This window comes from Phaseolus vulgaris, chromosome 5 (genome assembly GCF_051622355.1).
Source record: "Phaseolus vulgaris cultivar YP4 chromosome 5, ASM5162235v1, whole genome shotgun sequence".
Classification (NCBI taxonomy): Eukaryota; Viridiplantae; Streptophyta; class Magnoliopsida; order Fabales; family Fabaceae; genus Phaseolus; species Phaseolus vulgaris.
Genome location: NC_143502.1, coordinates 6228204 through 6250599, shown reverse-complemented (window position 1 = coordinate 6250599; position 22396 = coordinate 6228204). Strand labels below are relative to the sequence as shown.

Sequence of the window (22396 nt, the reverse complement as noted above, 5' to 3'; positions counted from 1 at the left end):
AATAATTCTAATTAACATGAAAAGTGATTCTATGTGTAAACATTTCTAGAATATTCGCTTATTGTAAATATTTTCTAAAAAAATATATTTGAATGTCATAGTATTGCATTTCACTCTTTAAAAACTACACTATTCCGAAGATTTTATAATATATTAGATTTTTTTTTTACTATAAAGTAATAATTTTTTTAAAAAAAACACATCATTCTTTCCTAAATCAATTTTTTTACTACTTGTTGGTCTTCACTCTTCATCAGTGTATTTTTTTTCTTAGATCTTAATTTGAGGATCCGTTAAATCTCGACTAATTAAATTTGAGTAAACTTATTTTCATCCGTACATAATTTTATTTATAATATATATATATATATATATAATTAATTGACCACCTTTTAATTTTTACTATTCATTTTATTAAAACATTATAGTAACTGTGTTATGAGCTTTATATTGTATTAATATATTATTGATCGATTGATTACTCCAACATATACAATTTGTTGTCATGATTTGAGTCTTTGATTTGTACATAAACAGTGAGTTTATTAAGGATGAAATCGAGTAATCTCCGAAAGAAAAATGTTGTTGAAGACACATCTTCAAAATCAGAAGCTAGTAAGAGCAGTGTTGATTCAGACAAGGTAGAGAATACAGTAAGCTTCGTTTTGCCTTTTCATTCTCCCCTATGGGCTTATTATTTATATGCTAATTTTTTACATTACTGCTCAAGATTATTTGTTAATTCATGAAGGTCATAGCCTAGCAGATCTGCAGATAAATAATAAAAAATTATCAATTATATATTTAAAGAATCAATTTATAATAATTTTTTTTTTTTTTACTTGGTGAAGATGATGCTTATTCTTGATTTAAGTTCACCTAAAAATGCTGTACAATGAATTTGGAAGAAAATCAGATGAACCCTAATCTAGATACAAGAAAACGTAATAAGAGGGTGGGAAGAAAAGTCGTAACAGAGAGAAAGAAAATAATCCCCCATTAATCAAATAAACACCGTACCTAAATTGTATAAAAGCACACATAAATTGTATAGAGGGTATGTATATATGAAAAAGGGACTGCCTAAGTGGCAGAAAAAGGATTAATGGACCTATACATTAAGACTGACCCAATCTTACATAAAACAGAAAAAGAAAGCATAATTTAACATTTTTCATTTTTTATTAGAATTAAAGATATGAAAATGTTATTTTAACAACGCTATATTAAAAACATCAATTTACAATTGTAATTTAATTAATATAATTTTAAAATATTTTTTTAATAAAAAAAAATATTTTTTCGTTCTAATATAATAGAGGGTTATCAACTTATATCACTCTTAAAAATAATTGTTGAAAAAATATATGCATTGTTAGAAAATTTGGGAGGATACTTTGATAAACTAACTGCATATTCTAAATACATAATATCAATGATCTTTCAAATACTAGTGGTTAAATAAGAACAATGTCCCTTAATACATTTAAATTAATATTTCCCCTTATTTACAAAATCCTCATTAAATTTCATTAAATTTTATGTATGCTTACCGACTTTTGTTCTAGATCTTTATACTTAAAAACCCTAATGAATGTATCCCAAAATTGATCTTGTGTTTCACATGAAATAACTTCACATCTTGTCTTGACATATTAAAATTGTCGAGCTTCAATTGTTTCACCATCCTCAAGAAGTTTTGATTACTCCTAAGTATCATTTTTTTCCTAATGACTTTGATTTCTTCCTTTGACAAACTTGCTATATGGATTATGTTCATTTTTTTATTTAGGTATTATAAGAGTTTTTTGTAACTTTTTTTTTATGTAATAGTATTATAATTTCTTTTAATAAAGTTAGATTGTTCTCAAAATATTTTTCATTAATTCATATTTTTACCGATAAAAAATAAAAAATAATAGGTAATCCTTAATTAGTAAATAAGCATTCAATATCCTAAATAGTCAATACACATTAACATCCAGTGGTTATATAAAAATAATGTCTCTTTAAACATATTAACTGAATTTTTTATTTTCTTACCTAAAAAAACCCTTTACTTTTCTAATTATTTTATGTTCTTCAATTACTTAACTTCTACATTTCATACCATGCTTTAATATATATATTTTTGGAAAGTTTCATAATTCATACAGAGGGTCGGTTGTTTAATAATTAGTTGCCATGACTTATCGCAATTATAATCAAACTTATTATGATACCTGAAATATTTTATTTATCTCTTAAGTAAACAGTTATATGTTATATCACACATTATATAAACCATTTGATCACGAGTGTAGCATTCTCAATATTACCTCGTAATTATGCTAAAGAAATCATGAATGAGTACTATATTAAAATGGTTTTCAATTTTTTTTGAACTGGTTTTTTTCTAGAAGAATAATGATAATCAAAACTCTCTGGGGTTGCATATAAATAATTTTCAGAAAAACATGTTATTATAACTTCTAAAGTTACCCTTCATTTCCATTCATATCAACCAGCATAATCAATATTTGTCAAAATAACAGAATGTTTTAGAAATGTTACTAGCATACTTGAAATGCTTGTGAATATTATTGTTATGGGCAAAATTAGTTTTGATTTCTTGAAAATATATACTTGCTTTTATTTGTTTCATTTGAAGCCTATTCCTGATGGAGAAAAAAGTGAAGATCTTCCAAAGTCATCAGAGAAATTCGAGAGAACTAAGAAGCAAAAAGGTTCCTCCTCCAGGCATTCCAAATATGCAACAGACAGAAAGAAATTAAAATTGTCTAAAGATGAAGCTGCTGAGTCAGAGTCCTCCAATTTCACCTCAGTTGATGAGGTATGCTTTTAGTATCAAATTTCTTTAACCATTTTTCTTTAACACTGGTCAACATAGTTTGCACCCTCTTTTACTTGAGTTTTGATTTATATTTTTTCTGTTTATTGTTTTGCACTTATCACTGGAGAAAATTTTGTTTTACAATTCCACTTCGCACATTGTTATATAATTTGTGTTTGAAAATAAGTTAGAAAAGTTACTGGACTAAACAAAAACTTAAGACAACACAAACAAAGAATTAATATTAAGAGAAATGAAACCTTAATCATCTATATAGAAATTATCATTATTTTTAGAAAATCTCCCTGATAAAGAAAGCTCATATTTAAGCAAGCAATAGCAAAGTTATTCATGACTAGAATGGAAATTAAAATGAGAGAAATCTTAAGTCTTCAATTCAATTTTTCGTGCTTTCACATTAAGTTTTATGGTTATTAATAGTATCATGAAAGTGTTTACATATATATTTTCCATTGATAATATTTGTTCCTGCTATGCCATTTAATGATTTTTATGCTCCACAATCGCAAGCTGGATGAACCAAGTGAAGTTGGAAAAAAAGGGGGAACTTCCGACGAAAACAACATTTCGGAACCTCTTCTGCTTAGGTACTAATTTCCCTTCTTTCAGTAATCTGTAGCTTGGTTTATTTAGTGTTTTTTAGTTTTTATTCTTTGGTTGCTCTCTCAAATATTTGTTTTCTTTCATAATTTATGTCAGACCACTTCCTTATTTAGCCATGTCAATACCTTTTACCATGTCCTCTACTCAGATTGTTTGAGAAACTTATGTTAGAAAATCATGCACAGACACTCATGTCGTATCCGTGTAATGTCTGTGGTGCATAGATATAGAACCCGTTGCTTATTTTGTGGAAAAAATAGTAAAGTTTGGTATTCCATGAATCAATCAACAGGCCTACCAACTCAGAGGAGAAAAGAAATGTATCAACTATTGCTGATCAATGTCTTATACACTCTTCGTCACAAATTCAACCGCATGGAGCTGAAATGGATCGAACAGAAGCAGCATCTGATGAAGACGAGCAGAACAAAACAAGGAAACTGTAAGTCTACTACCTAAGGGTTTGTTTTGTTTGTGCTAAATAAAATACTGCCTTAAGTCTAAAATATGTTGCAGCAGTGATAAGCTACCTATAAGAGGGGGGAAAAAACTGTCTTGGATGAACACAAAGGAGCCCATCGAGAGTTCAGGTTTAACTTCACCGAATCAAACTACAAAAGGGAAAGAAAAAATGAGTTCGATGAACATAGCCCTTACAAGTTCAGAATCAGCTGTACCTAATCAAACTACAAAAGGGAAAGAGGTATTGATTAACGCAACCCTTCGAACTTCAGGACCAGCTTTAAATAATCTCTATGACTTTGAGACAATTATCCGCAATAAACTTGGTGCAGTGAATAATGCTTCTGCGTCTTGGAAAGGTAAGGAATTAACACTTTGACATGATAAAAGCTAAATCAAATCCAGTGATATCATCTTAAAACTGGGCACTAACTAAGCGGAATTTTCCTTTCTAGGTGCAAGTATTCAATGTTCATCTCCATTGCCAAAAGACACTTTCAACTCTTCATCGAAATTAGAGGTACTGTGATCTTTACACCTATTTTAAATCTCTTTACAAAGATTACTTCTTATTGTGGAAACCTTTCATCATCAAGCTAACTAGACCAAGCTCTTGATTTCTTTCAGAAAGGTCTCGCTCTAGGTTCTGCATATTCTGGAAACTTTGGCGCTAAAACCTCAAGCACATATTCATCGTTTATTAATTACAAAGACATTGATGATGATTGGTCTGAGATGGAACTTGAGGCTTTGTTGAGTTTTGTCAAAAAATATGGTCTAAATAACTGGAATGTCAAATTTGAAGATCCAGATTTGCAATTTATAAGGAACAAAACTGGAAGAGAATTAGCTGAGAAGTGGGAAATGGTGGGTTCTAAAATGTTACCATATCTTCCAAACAGCTATATGCCTGCAGACACAGCTGACAGATCAGAACTTCTTGCATCAAAGGGACATCGATTTCAGTCAGTCTACAAGACCCCCGCATTTCAGTTTCCAAGTGCCCAATCTCCAATTCATAGGCCTAGTCCTAGATTTGACATTCCTCCCTTTCATGTTCAGAAGGGTAATCAAGCTCTCAACTGGGGAAGGATCAACCCATCCTCAAATGGTATCTTTGGTCCTCAGTTTCAAGGCTCTTCAACGGGAGCTTTTAACTCACTTCACCCCTTGGCCAGTGCTCTTCCAAGGGAACTGAGTGCCAACTTGAACTCAATGAATGCACAACTTATGGCTCAACTTCAGAATGAGAGGGCTAATCAGCTGGCTCAAAACTTCAGGCCAACCAATGTTCAGACCCCACAAACTCCACCATTATCTCTCAGTGAAACAACAATTTCTTCTCCACCCAATGTTGGAACTGAAGCTCGCTCTCAGTTTCGGTTCGGTGGTGTCCGTCTTCCGAACAACGTGAGACTGAACGAAAATGGTGGTCATGACCCCGACAATAGAAAGTGAAATCCTTTTGGGATTGAAGAAGAGGGTAAAGGTTCCTTTCAAAACTGCATGTCTAATAAGGTTTCTGAATATCCTAAGTGGCTCTTTGTTCTTTAGCAAAAACCGCCTTAGGTCAAAATCATAGTTACTTTAAACTATTTCTATTTCTATTTCTATTTCTAGTTGCGTGGTAGTTGTTTCCATTACAATAATGACTGATTATTGGAGAAATAAACGGTTGCTTTCTTCATACATTTTTTTGTTAATTCTATTATCTAGCAGCAATAGATCTTCTGCTGCACAAATTCCTCACTGTCTTGAATTAGTAGTAAATATTTTCCTCTTAGTTTATAACGTTAATGAGCCTTAGGTCAAACTCATAGTATGTGATTAAAAAAGTTAACAATTTTTATAAATTATGTATATTTTATAAGCATTGAAATAGTTTTTTGGAAAAATAAATCTTGTTGATAACTCAAATATATATGTCAGAATTTAAGAACCCAAAAAAATAAAATATAGTTTTCGTAAAGACAATCACATGTAAAGTTTGTTATACGCACTCTAATCCAAAATCAACCTGATTTTGCTTTTTTTTATTATCAATATTATGAAAATTTTAATGTTTATGCCATTAACTGGATGCTACATATTATAATTTTTGCTTTATAAACAGTTTTACTATAAATTTTAATATTTTATGTTAGTATTTACCTGTTAAAGAATAACATTGAAAATATTATGAAAATTTTAATGTTATGCCATTAACTGAATGCTACATATTATAATTTTTGCTTTATAAACAGTTTTATTATAAATTTTAATATTTTTATGTTAGTATTTACCTGTTAAAGAATAACATTGAAAATATTATGAAAATTTTAATGTTTATGCCATTAACTGGATGCTACATATTATAATTTTTGCTTTATAAACAGTTTTATTATAAATTTTAATATTTTTTATGTTAGTATTTACCTGTTAAAGAATAACATTGAAAATTTTAATGTTTATGACATTAACTGGATGCTACATATTATAATTTTTGCTTTATAAACAGTTTTATTATAAATTTTAATATTTTTATGTTATTATTTACCTGTTAAAGAATAACATTGAGCAAGAAGTGGACATAAGATGATTTTTATTATTATTATTATTATTATTATTATTATGAAATATTCATTTTATATTATTAAAGCTCAACATGTTAAGAACTTTTGACAGATTTCATTAATAAAAAATATTGATTATAACTAGTATATAAATTACTAATAATTATCTCCTATTCTCATTTAATTTACTTATTAGATTATAAACTCAAGTATTTTTTTTTTTACTTTTGGTTATGAATTTAAAGTTATTATATTACAAGAAAATAATAAATTAGAATTAAACAAAAAAATATGCAAAGAGGTAAGAACCAACGCTTATATATTGATAATGTTTAATTTTTTTTGAGGAATGCTAAAAGTGTGTAAGCTATTAAACTTACCTAGTGACAGGATAAAAAACTGATGTAAATAGCGTGCACCAAACCTACGCTAAACATAGAATATTATAATATTTTATATTTAGTATGGTTGCACCAAAAGCAAAAGGAAGAAAAAAAACAATAGCATCCACGATGCAAGTTAAGAATTTTTTTTTTAATTTTTTGGTTAAAAAAATGTTAAGTCGCATATTGTATCAAAAAAACATTACAATTTGGAGCAAATCAACTAATATAAAAAAATCTTAAACAATCCAAATTTTAATTTCGACCCATCAATTGTCAATTTTAAACTATCCAATTTTCCATTTTAAACCATTAGCTAATCATGAATTCAATCATCCGTATTTAAATTTTTAATTGTAATACAAAATCTAATAATAACTTACAATTCAAAATTCAAATTTAACTATAAAATTGTAGTAAATGAGGCTTCAAAACACTAAAAAAATTGATTTTTCAAGACGTGAGTAATCACTACGGTAAGGACTTATCCGCAGTGTATTGCACAAGTCTATCAGGATACAACAAGAACTTTCCAAAAAATTTCGAGGATCGCAAGTTACTATGAAAAGAGTAATAATCCAATAAACCCGGAAATAGTATAATAAAGTAAAATATTAAATGATGAGAGAGAAAGAGAAAAAGGAGAAAAGGTAATAGGAAGAAGAAAGGTTCCACAGTGGTGGGTGAAGAAGATGAAGAAGGTGAGTGCGAGAGATACATCTCCAGAAGCAAATGGATGCGGTATTTATAGATGGAGAAATCACAACTACCGCACTTTCAAACCCTAATTGAGCGTAACTATTCCATGGTCATGGCTGTCGGAAACAGAGCAACCGCCGATGATGGAGGAAGACCCGCGTGAATGGAGGAACCAACCACCCAAGACTTGCAACGTTTTCCGAACTGCTCGAGAAAGAAGGGAAGTTGAGCGTAACTCCCTTCCGTTTCTTCTTCATTTTCGCAAATGTGGTTTTAGGGTTCAAACCCCTTTTGTAATATCTTCATAGTGCCGTTCGTTTTACAACAATCCCCCACATATTGCAAAAGATAAAACATAGAGATAAAGAAAGAAAAAAAAAATTGGGTTCATCTAAGATGTAATGCATTAAAGCTGGTATAGCAAGCTATATGAACCAGTCTTAGATTGATGAACTTAACACATAGTGTAGTTGGTATAACAAGTTATATGAACCAAGACACTTAGTATGTGTTAAAAGTTTATCAATCACAATACACCCCCACATTACTTGTTGTTATCATTGTGTTGCGCTACTAGCCATGCGTGTGCCCGGTATTCATGAGTTCTATAGAGTAGATCTTGCCAAGATCTCATGCAAGCGGCCCCACTTGACACTCATATAGGTGATTTCATCAAGCGTATGCTGCAAATCATACACCACCAATAAGGGATATGAAAATCATTAAAAACTTTGTAGATTGTTAAAACTTTTTTACCTCAGAATTTTAACCACAAAGTTTATCCTCTCGATAATGCAGTATCAAACACTTTCACACACACCATAGGAATGGAGAAAATTGATTTTAAATTAATATTAGTGCTAGCAGAACTAACAAGTGACTTGTTTTTACACATATGAACTTTATTCATGGGATCTCCAATCACAAAGGTTGGGTTTCCATCACTTGTTTGTTTGCAAGTGACTTAAGTCTCATTCCCCTTGATGTTTCTAAAATCATTTTTCTCCCTAGGGGTTTTGTTAGAGGATCTGCCAGATTTCGTTCTGACTTGACATAGTCAATAGAAATCGTTCCATTCTTTAACAGCTGCTTCACCAAATTATGTCTCAATTGTATATGTCTATTTTTTCCATTGTAACTTTTATTTTTAGCTATAGTTATTGCCGATTGGCAATCACAATGCATTGATACAAATGGGGTTGGTTTCATTCCTAAAGGAATGTTTACTAAGAAGTTTTTCAACCACTCAGCTTCACTACCAGCCATCTCGAGAGCAACAAACTCATATTCCATTATTGATCTTGCAATAATAGTTTTCCTTATTGATCTCCATGTAACTGCACCACCCCCAAGTGTAAATACATAACCACTAGTGGATTTTGTCTCATCTGAATCAGAGATCCAGTTAACATCATTGTACCCTTCTAGCACAACGAGAAATTCACTATATTTAATGGCATAATCAATTGTACCTCTCAAGTATTTCATGAGTCTCACAAGTGCATCCCAATGATCCTGACTAGGACATTGAGTGTATCTACTCAGTCTACCTACTGCATAAGCAATATCTGGTATAGAAAAGATCATTAAATGCAATAAGCTCCAAATTATCTGGGCATACTGAGTATAAGAAATAGATTTTCCTCTATTCTTTTTTAATTTAAAGCTAGCATCATAAGTGGTGCTCCTTGACTTAAAGTCATTGTAACCAAACTTCTTAAGAAGTTTCTCGGTGTATTTTTCTTGGGATAGTAATATGTTATCTCCCTTCCTTATGATTTTAACTCCTAGAATCACACTTGCTTCATCCATGTCTTTCATCTCAAACTTAGATCCAAGAAACAATTTTGTTTTAAAAACAATATCATTGCATGTACCAAAAATTAACATGTCATCCACCTACAAACATATAATAACACATTCATCATTTTCAAATCTAGAATACACACATTTATCAGCATCTTTGGTAGAAAAATCTTCACAAAGTAAAACATTATTAAGTTTTTCATGTCATTGTTTTGATGCTTGTTTCAAACCATACAAATATTTTAAGAGTTTGCATACTTTTTCCTTTTGACCTAGAACTACACATCCTTTAGGTTGAGTCATATAAATTTCCTCTTCTAGTTCACCATTCAGAAAGGTTGTTTTAACATCCATTTGGTGAATTACAAACTTATGGATAGATGTTAAGGCTAGCAACACACAGATTGAGGAAATTTATAAAATCACAAAAATATGTTACGATTGATAATTATAAATCACAAATCTTTAGACTAAGTTGTCATGTTATTACCTTTTAAATGGGTACATCCACCTATACTAGATTGTTCCACCAAGTCTCCCTTCATCTGCTAGATGGACATCGAGATGTTCCATAGAATTGAAGAATGTGTTAGGAAACATTGCTTCCAATTTCAAGAGAATGATTAGAATGCTTTGTTTCATCCTAGTAAGCTCATCCTCCTTTAGGGTGTGTTTGGATTTGGGAGTGGAAGTGTAAGAATGTGAGAGAGTGGATGTGTGAGGATTTGATAGGAAAGTGTAAAGAAAGTGAGTGTGTTTGGATTGAGATATGTTAAATTGACTATGTGAGAAAAGTTTATTGGAGTTTGTGAGTGATGTGATGATTGATAGAGGATTTATAATTTTTTTAAAATGTAAAATGTAACTTTACAAGTTTACCCTTGTAATAAAAAATATATAAATAATAACGAATTTGTGTGTATATTTAAGTTAATCATAATTTTATAAATTATTTTCAATACATGTAATAATTATTTCCAGAAAAGCATGAATTCTTTATCATTCTCATAACATAAATTCTTTTCATAAAAATAAATTTATGATTAATGTGATTGAAATTTTAAATTTTTTTAATTAATAAAAAAATAAGATTACAAATTTCTCCTTATATATAAAATTAATTAATTAATTAATATTATTTTTTTATGATTAATAATAATAATATTATTACTTAAATTTATTTTTTATATAAATAATTATATTTATTTTTATTATTATTAATTATTATAATTATTTTTATTTATTTTATTAATAATATTATTAAATATTTGATAAAAATAAAAGAAAATAACAGTAAAAATTATTAATAATGTTATTATTTAATAAATTTATTTACTTATTACTAAATTTATATTTATTATCATTATTTTTAAAATTTATTTTAATTAATATTATTATTTATAATATTATTATTGTTTTATAAATTAATTTTAAAAAATATTATTATTTTAATATTTATATTACTAATATTAATAATATTTATTATTATTATAAATATATTTATATTATTATTATATATTTTATTATTATATTATATTATATTTTTATTATAAATTATATTATAAAATTAAAATACATATTATCTATATTATATAATCGATTATGTATAGAAATCGGTAACATGATCAATTATATAATATAGATAATCGATTATGTATTTTAATTTTATGTTATAAATATTTTTTATTTTCATTAATATGAGATCATATTGGCATTATGTATATATATTTTTTTTCACAAAAATGAAAAATGTGATGTGTGGTTTTCAGTTTACTTCTCTGCATATATTCTCTGCATATATCATATGTATGTGAGGAGAAGATTTCAATTCTCTCAACACCTTTCCACGCCTTTAAATTTGTAGATTTTTCGTTGATCCTGACATGAACAATTTCGTAATTCGATTGTTGATAATAATAAAAACATTTTTAAACATAGACTCGACATAAATCTTTGAAAAAAATATTTATTTTGATATCGAAATTTAGAACATAAGTTGGTAATAAATTGAATGCTATAGGAGGTAAGCATTCGATGAATATTATGACAATCATGGTTTTTCATCTTTCTTGTTCACATCATCATATCTTATCAAGTTAGAAGAATATCCATTAGACATCTTAAGATCTTTTAACCGACGAAACATGTTTTATGTGCTCAGGTTTAAGTGTGTAATATATTTTTACTTGAATAATTTTCTATTAGGATGTGACTTCGGCTCTAGATCTCTTCACCTACAATACAAACTTCCTTATAACTTCAGTTCTAAGTCTATTTCGACTTGATGCATTATTATCTTGCAGAATAAACATATGTATATGTAAAAAGTTGTTTCACGTAAATTTATTTATTCTATTTGAAGTGAAATCTCATTGTACATGGAAGGAAGCTTATCATGAGTTTTTTTTCCATAACCACTCTTAAGAAAAAAAATCAAATCAGTTTCTTTATAGCATGAAACACCTTATGCAAGTTCTCTCGAATATTTTCTTTAAATTCTTCTAACTTGTGCTTATGGACAAAGTTGTTAAAAAAGGTCCTCAGTTTTTAAAGTTTTATTGTCCAAAAAGAAAGGAATGTGATATAATCTATTACTATGATTGCTATAATGATCTCGAAAAAGGTCCTCTACACCTTAGGCTAGTCTTTAGTGGTTGAAGTTTTTTTCCATACCCTTATACAAGAACAACAAATCAAAAACATAGTTCAACTCCTACTTATTTTACTTCCCCTTTATATTGAGGTCAAGGTACCAATCTAAATTTTCCTAAACTATTGGAATTGCATCTTAATACCATGCTTTGGTACTCTTGGTTTAAGATTGGCTAATCCTTACAAAATACTATTGAATCAAGAGTGGATGCACCCTTACTTTCTTACTTTACACAACATCACTTTCGAGGACTTTAATTTGATTAGAAAACATGTTTTACATACTAGTTTAACATTTCAAGTACCATCATCTACTTTGTTAATTTTTTTTCTTCTATTTTTTTTATAAAAAAAAACAAATAAATAATTGAGGTATTCTAGGGACACCTCAACCCTTATACAAGCAAGTCAACCTAAGGCTTCAAACTCTCTATCACATAAGACAGAGTTGCAAATCAAAATAACCACCCAAGTCTTTCACTACCCCACCAAATACTTTTTTGATAGATTTCATGCAAACTAGAGGTTCAAGACACCGGTCAGAGTAAGAAAAACTAGCTAAACGAACTTTAGACCAAACCCACAACCATACCTTTAATTTCACTATTGTGAAGATTTCAATGTGATCTATCATTTCATTCCTAAAAATCTTCTGATTTATATGTCTCCACAATTCACTAACTACTGTTATCCACACGCAAGCCCAAATTTGATTCACAACCTTATTGACCCTAATGATCTTAAAATTTGAAAAGTGTTTTTTTGGCTCCCGATGGTCTGTCGAAACCAATCACACCCACTCGTATCTTAGACCACACCCGCCAAACTATTTTACACGTACAAAAAAGATGTGACATTGTTTCCTCTACCTCCCCACATAAACCACACGTATTGCTTCCTGAACTTATCCCCTTCTCTCTAGATTTGCTTTAGATGCAATCTTATCTTCCATGACCCTCTATGCTGTGAAATGAGATGATGGTTGTGTTTTTATCCTCCAAAAACATTCAAACACAGGTACCTCGTCCCCCTGAGCTTCCTCTTTAAGTATTATGTAAGCATATTTAACTGTGAAATCCTTTGTCCCGCTTTCTTTCCAAACCCATTTGTCCACCCTATCCACCTTTAAACTCTTCTCTTCCAGAAGACGAACCAACTGTTGCTTCTGATTCCTTTCCCATTCAAACAGACTCCTCCTCCATCCTATCTTCCAGGACACTCTAGATTATTATTCCACTCCCCTCCTTGCCACAATTTGACTTCCTTATCAAAGAAGATTGAGAAAAACCTCAGAAAATTGTCATTGAGACTCACGTCTCCCACCCATAGATCCTCCCATAAACTTATGTCCCTCCCATTCTCGACCTCCCATTTGAAATTATCCTCAAACTTGTCTTTCCAACCCTCAAACTTCCATACTTCCTTCAAATCTCTCCACCAAAATGAATCTGCCCTATTATGTTTTTGAGTCTTGAAATCCCTCCAGCCTCCGTACTTCGATTCTAACACCTCTTTCCATATATCCATCTTGTCATTACCCAATTGCCGTATTGATTTTCCTAAAATAGCCATATTGAACCGTATGTAAGAAAATGACCTAGCATTTGTGATTGGATGACCTCATTGGAAAATGAAGCTAAGAATATTGTTCCTAGAAATCAAAGGGTATGTGTTACATTATGTCTGCAATATGGAGGACCAACTTTTTAGTTCATTCTCATTCCTAACTTTTTATCAAATTGAATGAGTTCGATTCAAATTATGCAAACTTTCATTCATTCAAAGAGAAACTAGTGTTGGATGTAGGTTAAAGGTGCTGGTAGTGGTTTTGGTTTTTTCATTTTAAAAGGTGCTCAAAGGCCCTCTAAAGCCCAATAAGATAAAATGGGTGTTGTTTTATTTTTTTCAGGTCTGGTAAGAGAGGCAGCAAATGTGTTGGCTAACAAGCTTTGGTTAGCTAGCCTTTATACAACTGAACCAGAAGCAGCCAAAGTAGAAGCAGCCTATCTGTTTTCTATGTTGAGTTTTAGTAGGAAGAAGTTTGATCATGTTGGCAGTTTGGAAACAGCTTTTGAAGCATTTTGTGTAAGTATACAGCTGATTTCTGGTCAAAGGAACAGCCAGGAAGAGGAGGTGCAGATTAGTAGGGTACTTTGGTGTTTTTTTTAAGGTTGCTACATAATTATGCAGCAATAGCTGTATTTCAAAAAAAAATCTAGTTTTGTTGCCGGTACAATTTGAGCAGATGCTGATTTTTTTTATAATGATTGAGACACCTCTAAAATGTCCTAGTTTAATTAAATTTATTCTTTGTCGATAAAAAAATGTTAGGTTTCTAACCCTTAAATGAGCTTAAGTTCAGTTTTAACAAGTTGATCACACTTCATCACTATAGTAAGAATGATATCAATCACATAAAAAACAAATTAATTCCTTGATTATGAGACCTGGTAAGGTTACTTCCTTGACACTTTGAAGGTTGCAAGTTATATTAATCAATCTCTTAGGTTCTTTGGGTAGGGTTGTATATATATGTTTATCCTCTAACCCTAAGTCATTCTTCTTAAGAATCAACGTTCAATTAGAGTCATTTTAATAAAATTATTACATGATCCACGTACCTACACTTAGATTTAGGTGTTTTTATCAATAAAAAATAAATAAAATTAAAAAAACACATATTCTATCCTTATACAAAATTTGATACCACATTCACCCACAAAATCACCTAAAGGCTGGTTGACCTTAATTAGTAGAGACCGTAGCTCAACGTTGCAGGAAGATTTCCTCACTGAGTAGAAAAAATCTACTTATAAATTAATAAAGTTACTCGCAATATTTAATGTAAATAATACCCTTAAACAACTAGATGAATGTCCAACCAATATAAAGGTAAAGAAGCATCTTTTTGTATGCAGGCGTAGTTGTTCATGTTGAAGATGGTTGTTGCCCCTTCAAGATTGTGTTTGATGAAGACTTGTATGTTGTGTTTGATGAAGACATTTATGTACTTTCCATGTATTTGTGCTTTGCTTTAAGTGTGTCTTAGTTAGTGCTTGAGGTTGTCTAAGAGTAGCTTTTTGCTGAGTAACTCACCTCATAACCACTGGCCATGTGTTAAGAACAAGCATGAGTTTTCTAAAACTGTTTTTCACATGTTTTACACAAAAACACAGTTTACTGCATAAAAATAAATCTGTTCTTTTCTAAATAAACAGATTCATTTTCTTCACTGATGCCTTGGCTAAAGTCTTGTAAAAATTTGATTTTGTGCATCAGGTATTTTGACTGAGTCTTCTTCTTTTCAAAACGACTGAGTTTCAAATAGTTAATCTTCCTCTGTTTTCGTTTTGAAAAATAAATCTGTTCATCTGTAAATAAATAGATTCTTTTTTTACCTCTGGTGCCATATCATACTTAAACGTTTTTTCAGTTTTATCTCAGCACCAGAATGATTGACTAAGTCTTCTCACTTACAAGATTCTCTAACTGCTTTTGAAAATAAATCAGTTTATTTTATTTTCAATCTGTTCATTTTATAACAGCTTTAACTGTTTTTCAAAATTCTGTTATAAGCTGGCTTTCTATAAAATGCAAACTTGTTTTCTGAGTTTAACAACAATTCAAACAGTTCATACATTTGCAAAAAACAAGTTTTAACAGCAGAGAGTTAAGTGTTTTCAAGGATTAGCATTTGTTCTTCAAAGATTTCAAAAATCACAAAGTGCTTGTTCTTGGTTTGGTTCCAAAAGCTTGGTGTGAGGTGCAGCTACTGTTCTAGCAATCTTGCCTACTGGTTTAAGGCAGATCTTTGTTACCTCAATCAGGTGTAGTCGTTTCACTTCTTATTGCTTGTAATAGTTTGGTTGAATCCTCTTCTTGATAGGTGTTCTTGGAGAGTGGATGTGTGTGTATGAGTGCTGAAATAGGTTTTTTCAGCAAGAGTACCTAAGTTCTTGTAGGTTTCAAGAACAGTGGGAAGTGTACTTGATTGTACTGTGTGTTAGTGAATTCCACCTGTTGTTGGTGAAGACTGGATGTAGCTCAGGTTGAGTGAACCAGTATAATTGTTTGTGTTCATTCTCTACCTCACTCTGCAATTTCGTTTCTGCATAATTGATAAAACAGCAAAGAAATAAATCTGTTCAATTGAAAATAAATCTGTTCTTTCTGGGCACTTTGCATACTGTTCTTGATTTCTGAAAAAGGTATTTGAATCTGATAAGAACATACATAATCTGCTAAAACCTTTGGAACAGATTGATTGTGATAGGCTGTTCAAGAAACTGTCAATGCTATTAATCGAACCTTAAACAAATTGCTTAAAGTTGAAGCTTGCTGTTTTGTGATTCATTGTTCTTAATTTCTGGAAAATTTCTTGACATCAAGAAGAACACTCATAGTCTGTTAAAAGTCACAGGAACAGCTTGTTTGCAAAGGTTACTCAAGTAACTAGCATACTATCAATTGAACCTTAATCACTTGCTTGAAATTGAAGCTTGCTGTTTTTGTGTTTCACTGTTTTTCAAATCTGATATCTGTGTGTGCTGCTGGAAATCCTCACTGCATAGTCTGGTGATTAGCTCTGCTGTATTAAAAGCGTTTCAAACAGAAAAACAGTGCTGAAATAAATCTGTTCATTTTTACATAAATCGATTTATTTTCTGTAAAACTGGGTTAAACACTGTTTCTGCGAAGAAGTTTTAAAAGGTCAATTCACCCCCCCTCTTGAACTTTGGCACTATTAAACCCAACAGTTCAAATTAAAGGTAAATCTAGGGTTTTCAAATTTGGGAATTTATACAAAGAAGAATCCAAAGTGGATTTAGAATCATAAACATAAATAGATTGATGTAAACACAAAAGAGGATAAACAAAAAGCAGAAACTGGCTGATATGAACGATCGTGTGTAGAAGCGTCTAGGTCCTCTCGTAAGAGATTTCGAAGAACGATTAGGCTTTGGACAAAGGGAACCTTTAGGTGGCTTCCGATTATACCAAGAACAAGAACAATGATAGAGAATTGAGAAAAGGAAACAAACTGCATATTCATATCTCAAATAATAGTTCAATACTCTATTTATAGAGTACTAAAGATTATAAATCCTAATAAAATCCTAACTATTTAAATAAATGATAAAATCCTAATAAAATCCTAACTAATTAAATAAAATCCTAACTAATTAAATAAATGATAAAATCCTAATAAAATCCTAACTAATTAAATCTTAACAACCCAACAATAATATTAATCAAATCCCAAAACTTTAGGATATAACAATGCCCTCTCCTCAACAACATTCTTGCCCTCAAGAATGGAACAATGGGTACTTCGTCTTCAAATGAAATTATCCTTCTTAAGCATATCAGGTGTAGCAATGACGTCATACCACGGACAAATCCTCTATAATAACCAGTTAAGCCCAAAAACCCTCTTAATTGTTTTAAGGTTTGTGGTAGAGCCCAGCTTACCATGACATTCAAATGGGCAATCGTATCAATTATGCACCCATATTATTTTATCCATGTATCTAAGAAATTAGGAGTGCTTGATGATATCCAACTATTCTCATAGTTCTGAACCCAACCACTATGGTTAATGCGTTGACTGAGATTTGTGACTCCTTCCTTTGCAATAATTCATTCACATCACTGGGAGGACTATCATATGAGTCATCTTCCTCCATCTCCATGACGTTTGGTTTGGGTTTAGGGGCCACATTGATTGAAGCAGACGACGAGACCCAAGACTCCCTTGTGGAATTTGGCCATCGAATTGCTTGAATTAGCTCCTTCATACGTCCTGGCCAAGGTAAACGCATGTTGTAGAGACTGAGGTCGGAACATTCTTACCATCATCTGGATTTCTTTCTTTAATCCACCAAGGAAGCATCTTACAATATGATCATCAAATAACTTCAATCTCATAATGATTAAATTGAACTCTTCATGGTAGGCATCAACTGAAGTCTTTTGTCGTATACGCAACAACTCAACCATGGGATCATCGCCAATTGCACCAAACCCCATGTTGTCATTGGAGAGGCCATGGGGCCCTTCTCCTTGAGATTGAGTAAGTAATTCCTGCATGGTGTCTTTTATAGAAAGAGTCAAGGTTTCCTTCAACGTATTCGCGAGTTCCAGAAACCTATTATCCATCCTTTGGGAGATTCGATCTTCCATCTCGTTAGCAGCTTGAGCGGAGCGTGTTGAATCTGCCATTGAGAGTACTGGAAGGTCCTAGCTGATACCAATTGATATGAACGATCGTGTGTAGAAGCGTCTAGGTCCTCTCGTAAGAGATTTCGAAGAACGATTAGGCTTTGGACAAAGGGAACCTTTAGGTGGCTTCCGATTATACCAAGAACAAGAACAATGATAGAGAATTGAGAAAAGGAAACAAACTGCATATATTATTCATATCTCAAATAATAGTTCAATACTCTATTTATAGAGTACTAAAGATTATAAATCCTAATAAAATCCTAACTAATTAAATAAATGATAAAATCCTAACTAATTAAATAAATGATAAAATCCTAATAAAATTCTAACTAATTAAATCTTAACAACCCAACAATAATATTAATCAAATCCCAAAACTTTAGGATATAACACTGGCGTACCTCTACATAAACAACAAAGTTATCTCCTAATGAAATATTGTTAGTGATGACCACTTCAGAGGAACTTTGAATCCCCTCAAACGAATCAACTTAACATACCTTTCTCACAGGTTCAATCGCAAGGTCGTTAGATCAAAGTTTTTTTTATTAGAAATAAATAAATAAAATAAAATGAACCACGTGCTCCAACTCTTATAAACAAAACAAAACCAGTTTTCTTGCACCCAACCAATTAAGAATCCACCACAACTTATACCACATTATCCAAAATTACAATCCAAAACAAGAAACAAAGTTCACAATAACATCAACTCACCCGTCAAACACACCCTGATAGACAGAGAATCCAATACTTAAACCGTGGTTTTGTCCGGGGTCTAACATATGCGAAAACCTAATTGTAAAAAAAAAAAAAACTAACATGGTGATTAGGTCATTGATCAAGTAACCACCATTTACATAATTTATATAAAATTTGTATGTAACTTGTTTTAATTCTTTGCCTTCTAATGTTTATTGTATTTAAAAAAAAATCGTTTTAGACATCTAGAATTTAGTTTTATAAATTATTTTCTCTGCATGAGTCTCGATTTAATTTATGCTCTGTGTATTTAGCATGTGTGATAGGGAGTTTGAATATACTGATAATTTATTTCTTATGCGTAATGAATATGTAAAAATATGGAATATAATTACTAACTCATTGGGTTTTATGGCAGTACATCATGTATTTTTTTTAAGGGGTCTACTTTGCATTTTTGGCTTAGTGTTGTGTTGGACCTAATTTTCACGCACTTTTTTGTTTTTTAAAAAATGATTGAAACATTCTTAGTATTTCACTTTATTTATTGATTCTTTATCGTTAATAAAAAAATTATTTGCTTTTCTTGTTTTTATAAAGTTTTGATTTATTAGATTTTTTATCAGTAAAAAATAAATAAAATTATAAAAAACACTTTAAAGATTTGTAACCCTTATACAATATTAAAACAAATATGTCAAAATCCCTCTCTACTAATACCAAAAGGACTTCAAAATTCCTTCTTGTACCTGTTAACCTGCATTCAAAATCACACCTCCTTTCCAACCCTTATTATCATTTCATATAACACAACAACCATAATTCAGCATTGTAGCTTAAATAAAATGTAAGCAAAAATGTGTTTCCTTCGATCTGCAGAAAATATATAGATTTTATACTATCTATTATGCTTCAGACGTTTCCAGCTATGTTAAACTATTACTATTGGCAGCAAATCCACCAACTCTTTCTTCCTTTTGCTCTCTTTGTTATTTCCTCTTCATTGTTTCTCCTTGCTCTGTGCCATTATAGCCTTATGTCAAGCTGCCACTTCACTTTCTTGAACCTGTGTACCTACATCAAGGACACCACCTTTCCAACCCTTATGCTTATTCTTTCACATTAGACACAAGTGAAACCGCCAAAATACTGTGAAGTGCACAAGTTTTGATTGTATATGATAAACAAATCTATATTGCAATCGTCAAAACTCCATATTTTCCTTTTCACCATAGGTTAAATATGTGAGACTATGACACTTCTCTTAAATGATGTGTCTCTGACGGACACCTGTATTAGGTTTTTTGACCATGACGAGGCAACTTTTTTTTTGTTTTTACCAAAATGGGATTCGTTTAAAAAAAATTACAAATTTAGGCAAGTCGTGCCTAATTGGGACAACTTCATATGCAGAAGTCGTACCAATTAGGCACGACTTCTACCATGTCATACTAAAGTCGTGCCAACTTGGCACGACTTCTGCCCTATCATACTGAAGTTGTGCCAACTTGGCACGACTTCTGCGTCCCGTCATACAGAAGTCGTGCCAACATGTCATAATTTTTTTTTTAATTTGATTGTTTATATATTGGGTAGTAAGTTATGTAATGTTAAAAATTAATTTGATACATAATTTTCTAAGAGTGTTAGTTTTAAGGAAAAAAAACAGGTTTAAGAAAAATGTATTATTTGATTTGTGATAAAAATAAATTATTAGTTCAGACAAAAAAAAATTCATAATTTATGATTTGTTTATAATTTTGTTATTTGTGATTTGCTGCATTAGTCAAATTATTTATATTATTTGACTTATTTAAAAAATATATAATTATTTATAAATTATTTAATTATTTCAAAATAATTATGGTATTATTTTACTTATTTAAAATATATATAATTATTTACAATTAATTAATTATTTGAAAATAATTACAGTAATTATAGAAGCATTTTTTATGGCATCCAGATGTCATCTACCTTGTGATATGTCTCTATTGCGCCTTCAAAATAAGCATGTTACTAAATTCATTTGGGAGGGTAACGAATGATTATCCAATTTTTTGTTCCTTAAAACTAACACTCTTAGAAAATTATGTATCAAATTAATTTTTAACATTACATAACTTACTACCCAATATATAAACAATAAAATTAAAAAATAATAATAATAATTATGACGTGGCAAAAGTCGTGCCAAGTTGGCACGACTTCAATATGACGGGGCAGAAGTCGTGCCAAGTTGGCACAACTTCAGTATGACAGGGCAGAAGTCGTGCCAAGTTGGCGCGACTTTAATATGACATGGCAGAAATCGTGCCTAATTGGTACGACTTCTGCATATGAAGTCGTCCCAATTAGGTACGACTTGTCTAAATTTGTAATTTTTTTTAAACGGACCCCATTTTGGTAAAAACAAAAAAAAAAAATAACCTCATCATGGTCAAAAAAACCCATGTATTAGACACCGACACTCGTATAACACTCTTATGATAATATTGTTGAAGTGTCAAATTCAAAAAATATTTGTTGGGTTTCTGACAATTATAACCGTTTCTAACACAATTTTAAAAAGAAAAAATACATTAATTTTCTAAAAACTCAAATTTAAATTTATTGTATAAATTTTTATTATGATTATAAAAATAAGGAATAAATTTTTTTGACTCAGTCATGAAAAATATTTTTCTGCTAAAAAAAGTCTGAAACATGAGCACATAAATTTTTATTTTCAATTTACATAATTATATAATATATAGATTTGTGTTTCGTATCCTAATTTTAGAAATTATATGTGTCCATGTCCGTGTTATATAGTGTGAGATAGTTTTTTTTTTTATCGGCAATAACAAATGAATAAAATAGAAGCACTTTAGGGGTGGTTCAATCCTTATACACCTAAACTCAACACCAATTCCCGCTATAGACCACCAAAACTAACTAAACAAAGCCTTGCCCTTACTAAACCTAAATAAACTTTAGGAAACTAACCTCATACACTCCATTGGTTCCAAACACCAATCTGACAAGGAGAAAGAAACTAACTGGGAATTTGTAGAGACCCAGGACTAAACTTTTACTTGTACCAACGCAAAAACTTCAGACACATCAGTCACTCCTCTTTTGAAAATTATGCGATTCCTGTGACTCCAGATTTCACTAACTACCCCTACTCAGATTGTGTTCCAAACGATACGAACCGACTCAGAAGGTAGATTCAACCTAAATTGATCGAAGTTAAACCTCGGCTCAATGTGAGACACAAACAAAACCCCAAGCCATCTGTAACATAAACTCCAAACTCGCCAAGCGAAACTGCACCTGAAGAACAAATGACTACAAGACTCTTCCTCCTTCCCACACAAAACACACCTCAAGCTTTCAATCTGAACCCTCTTCTACTTAGATTTAGCTTTAGTGTGAGATAGTACTTAAATGATTGTTATTAATTACTTTTTAAC

The 22396-nt window shown here is 30.8% G+C and overlaps 1 protein-coding gene across 1 annotated transcript; it reads left to right on the top strand.

The window, feature by feature from the left end:
• The first annotated feature begins 551 nt into the window (after positions 1-551).
• On the top strand, positions 552-5586 carry LOC150027449 (uncharacterized). Its single transcript, XM_090302372.1, has 7 exons — positions 552-653; positions 2651-2833; positions 3365-3441; positions 3750-3899; positions 3977-4278; positions 4375-4439; positions 4547-5586. Exons 1-7 carry the CDS (start codon positions 552-554, stop codon positions 5375-5377), a joined length of 1710 nt encoding a protein of 569 aa, XP_090158498.1. The 3' UTR covers positions 5378-5586.
• Positions 5587-22396: the final 16810 nt, after the last annotated feature.

Bases quoted from the DNA above. Each gene is read 5' to 3' on its own strand.
- LOC150027449 (XM_090302372.1), top strand. From the start codon at position 552: ATGAAATCGAGTAATCTCCGAAAGAAAAATGTTGTTGAAGACACATCT. The intron at 3,900-3,976 runs GTAAGTCTACTA...ATGTTGCAGCAG, and splicing joins CAGAACAAAACAAGGAAACT to TGATAAGCTACCTATAAGAG. The intron at 4,440-4,546 runs GTACTGTGATCT...GATTTCTTTCAG, and splicing joins ACTCTTCATCGAAATTAGAG to AAAGGTCTCGCTCTAGGTTC.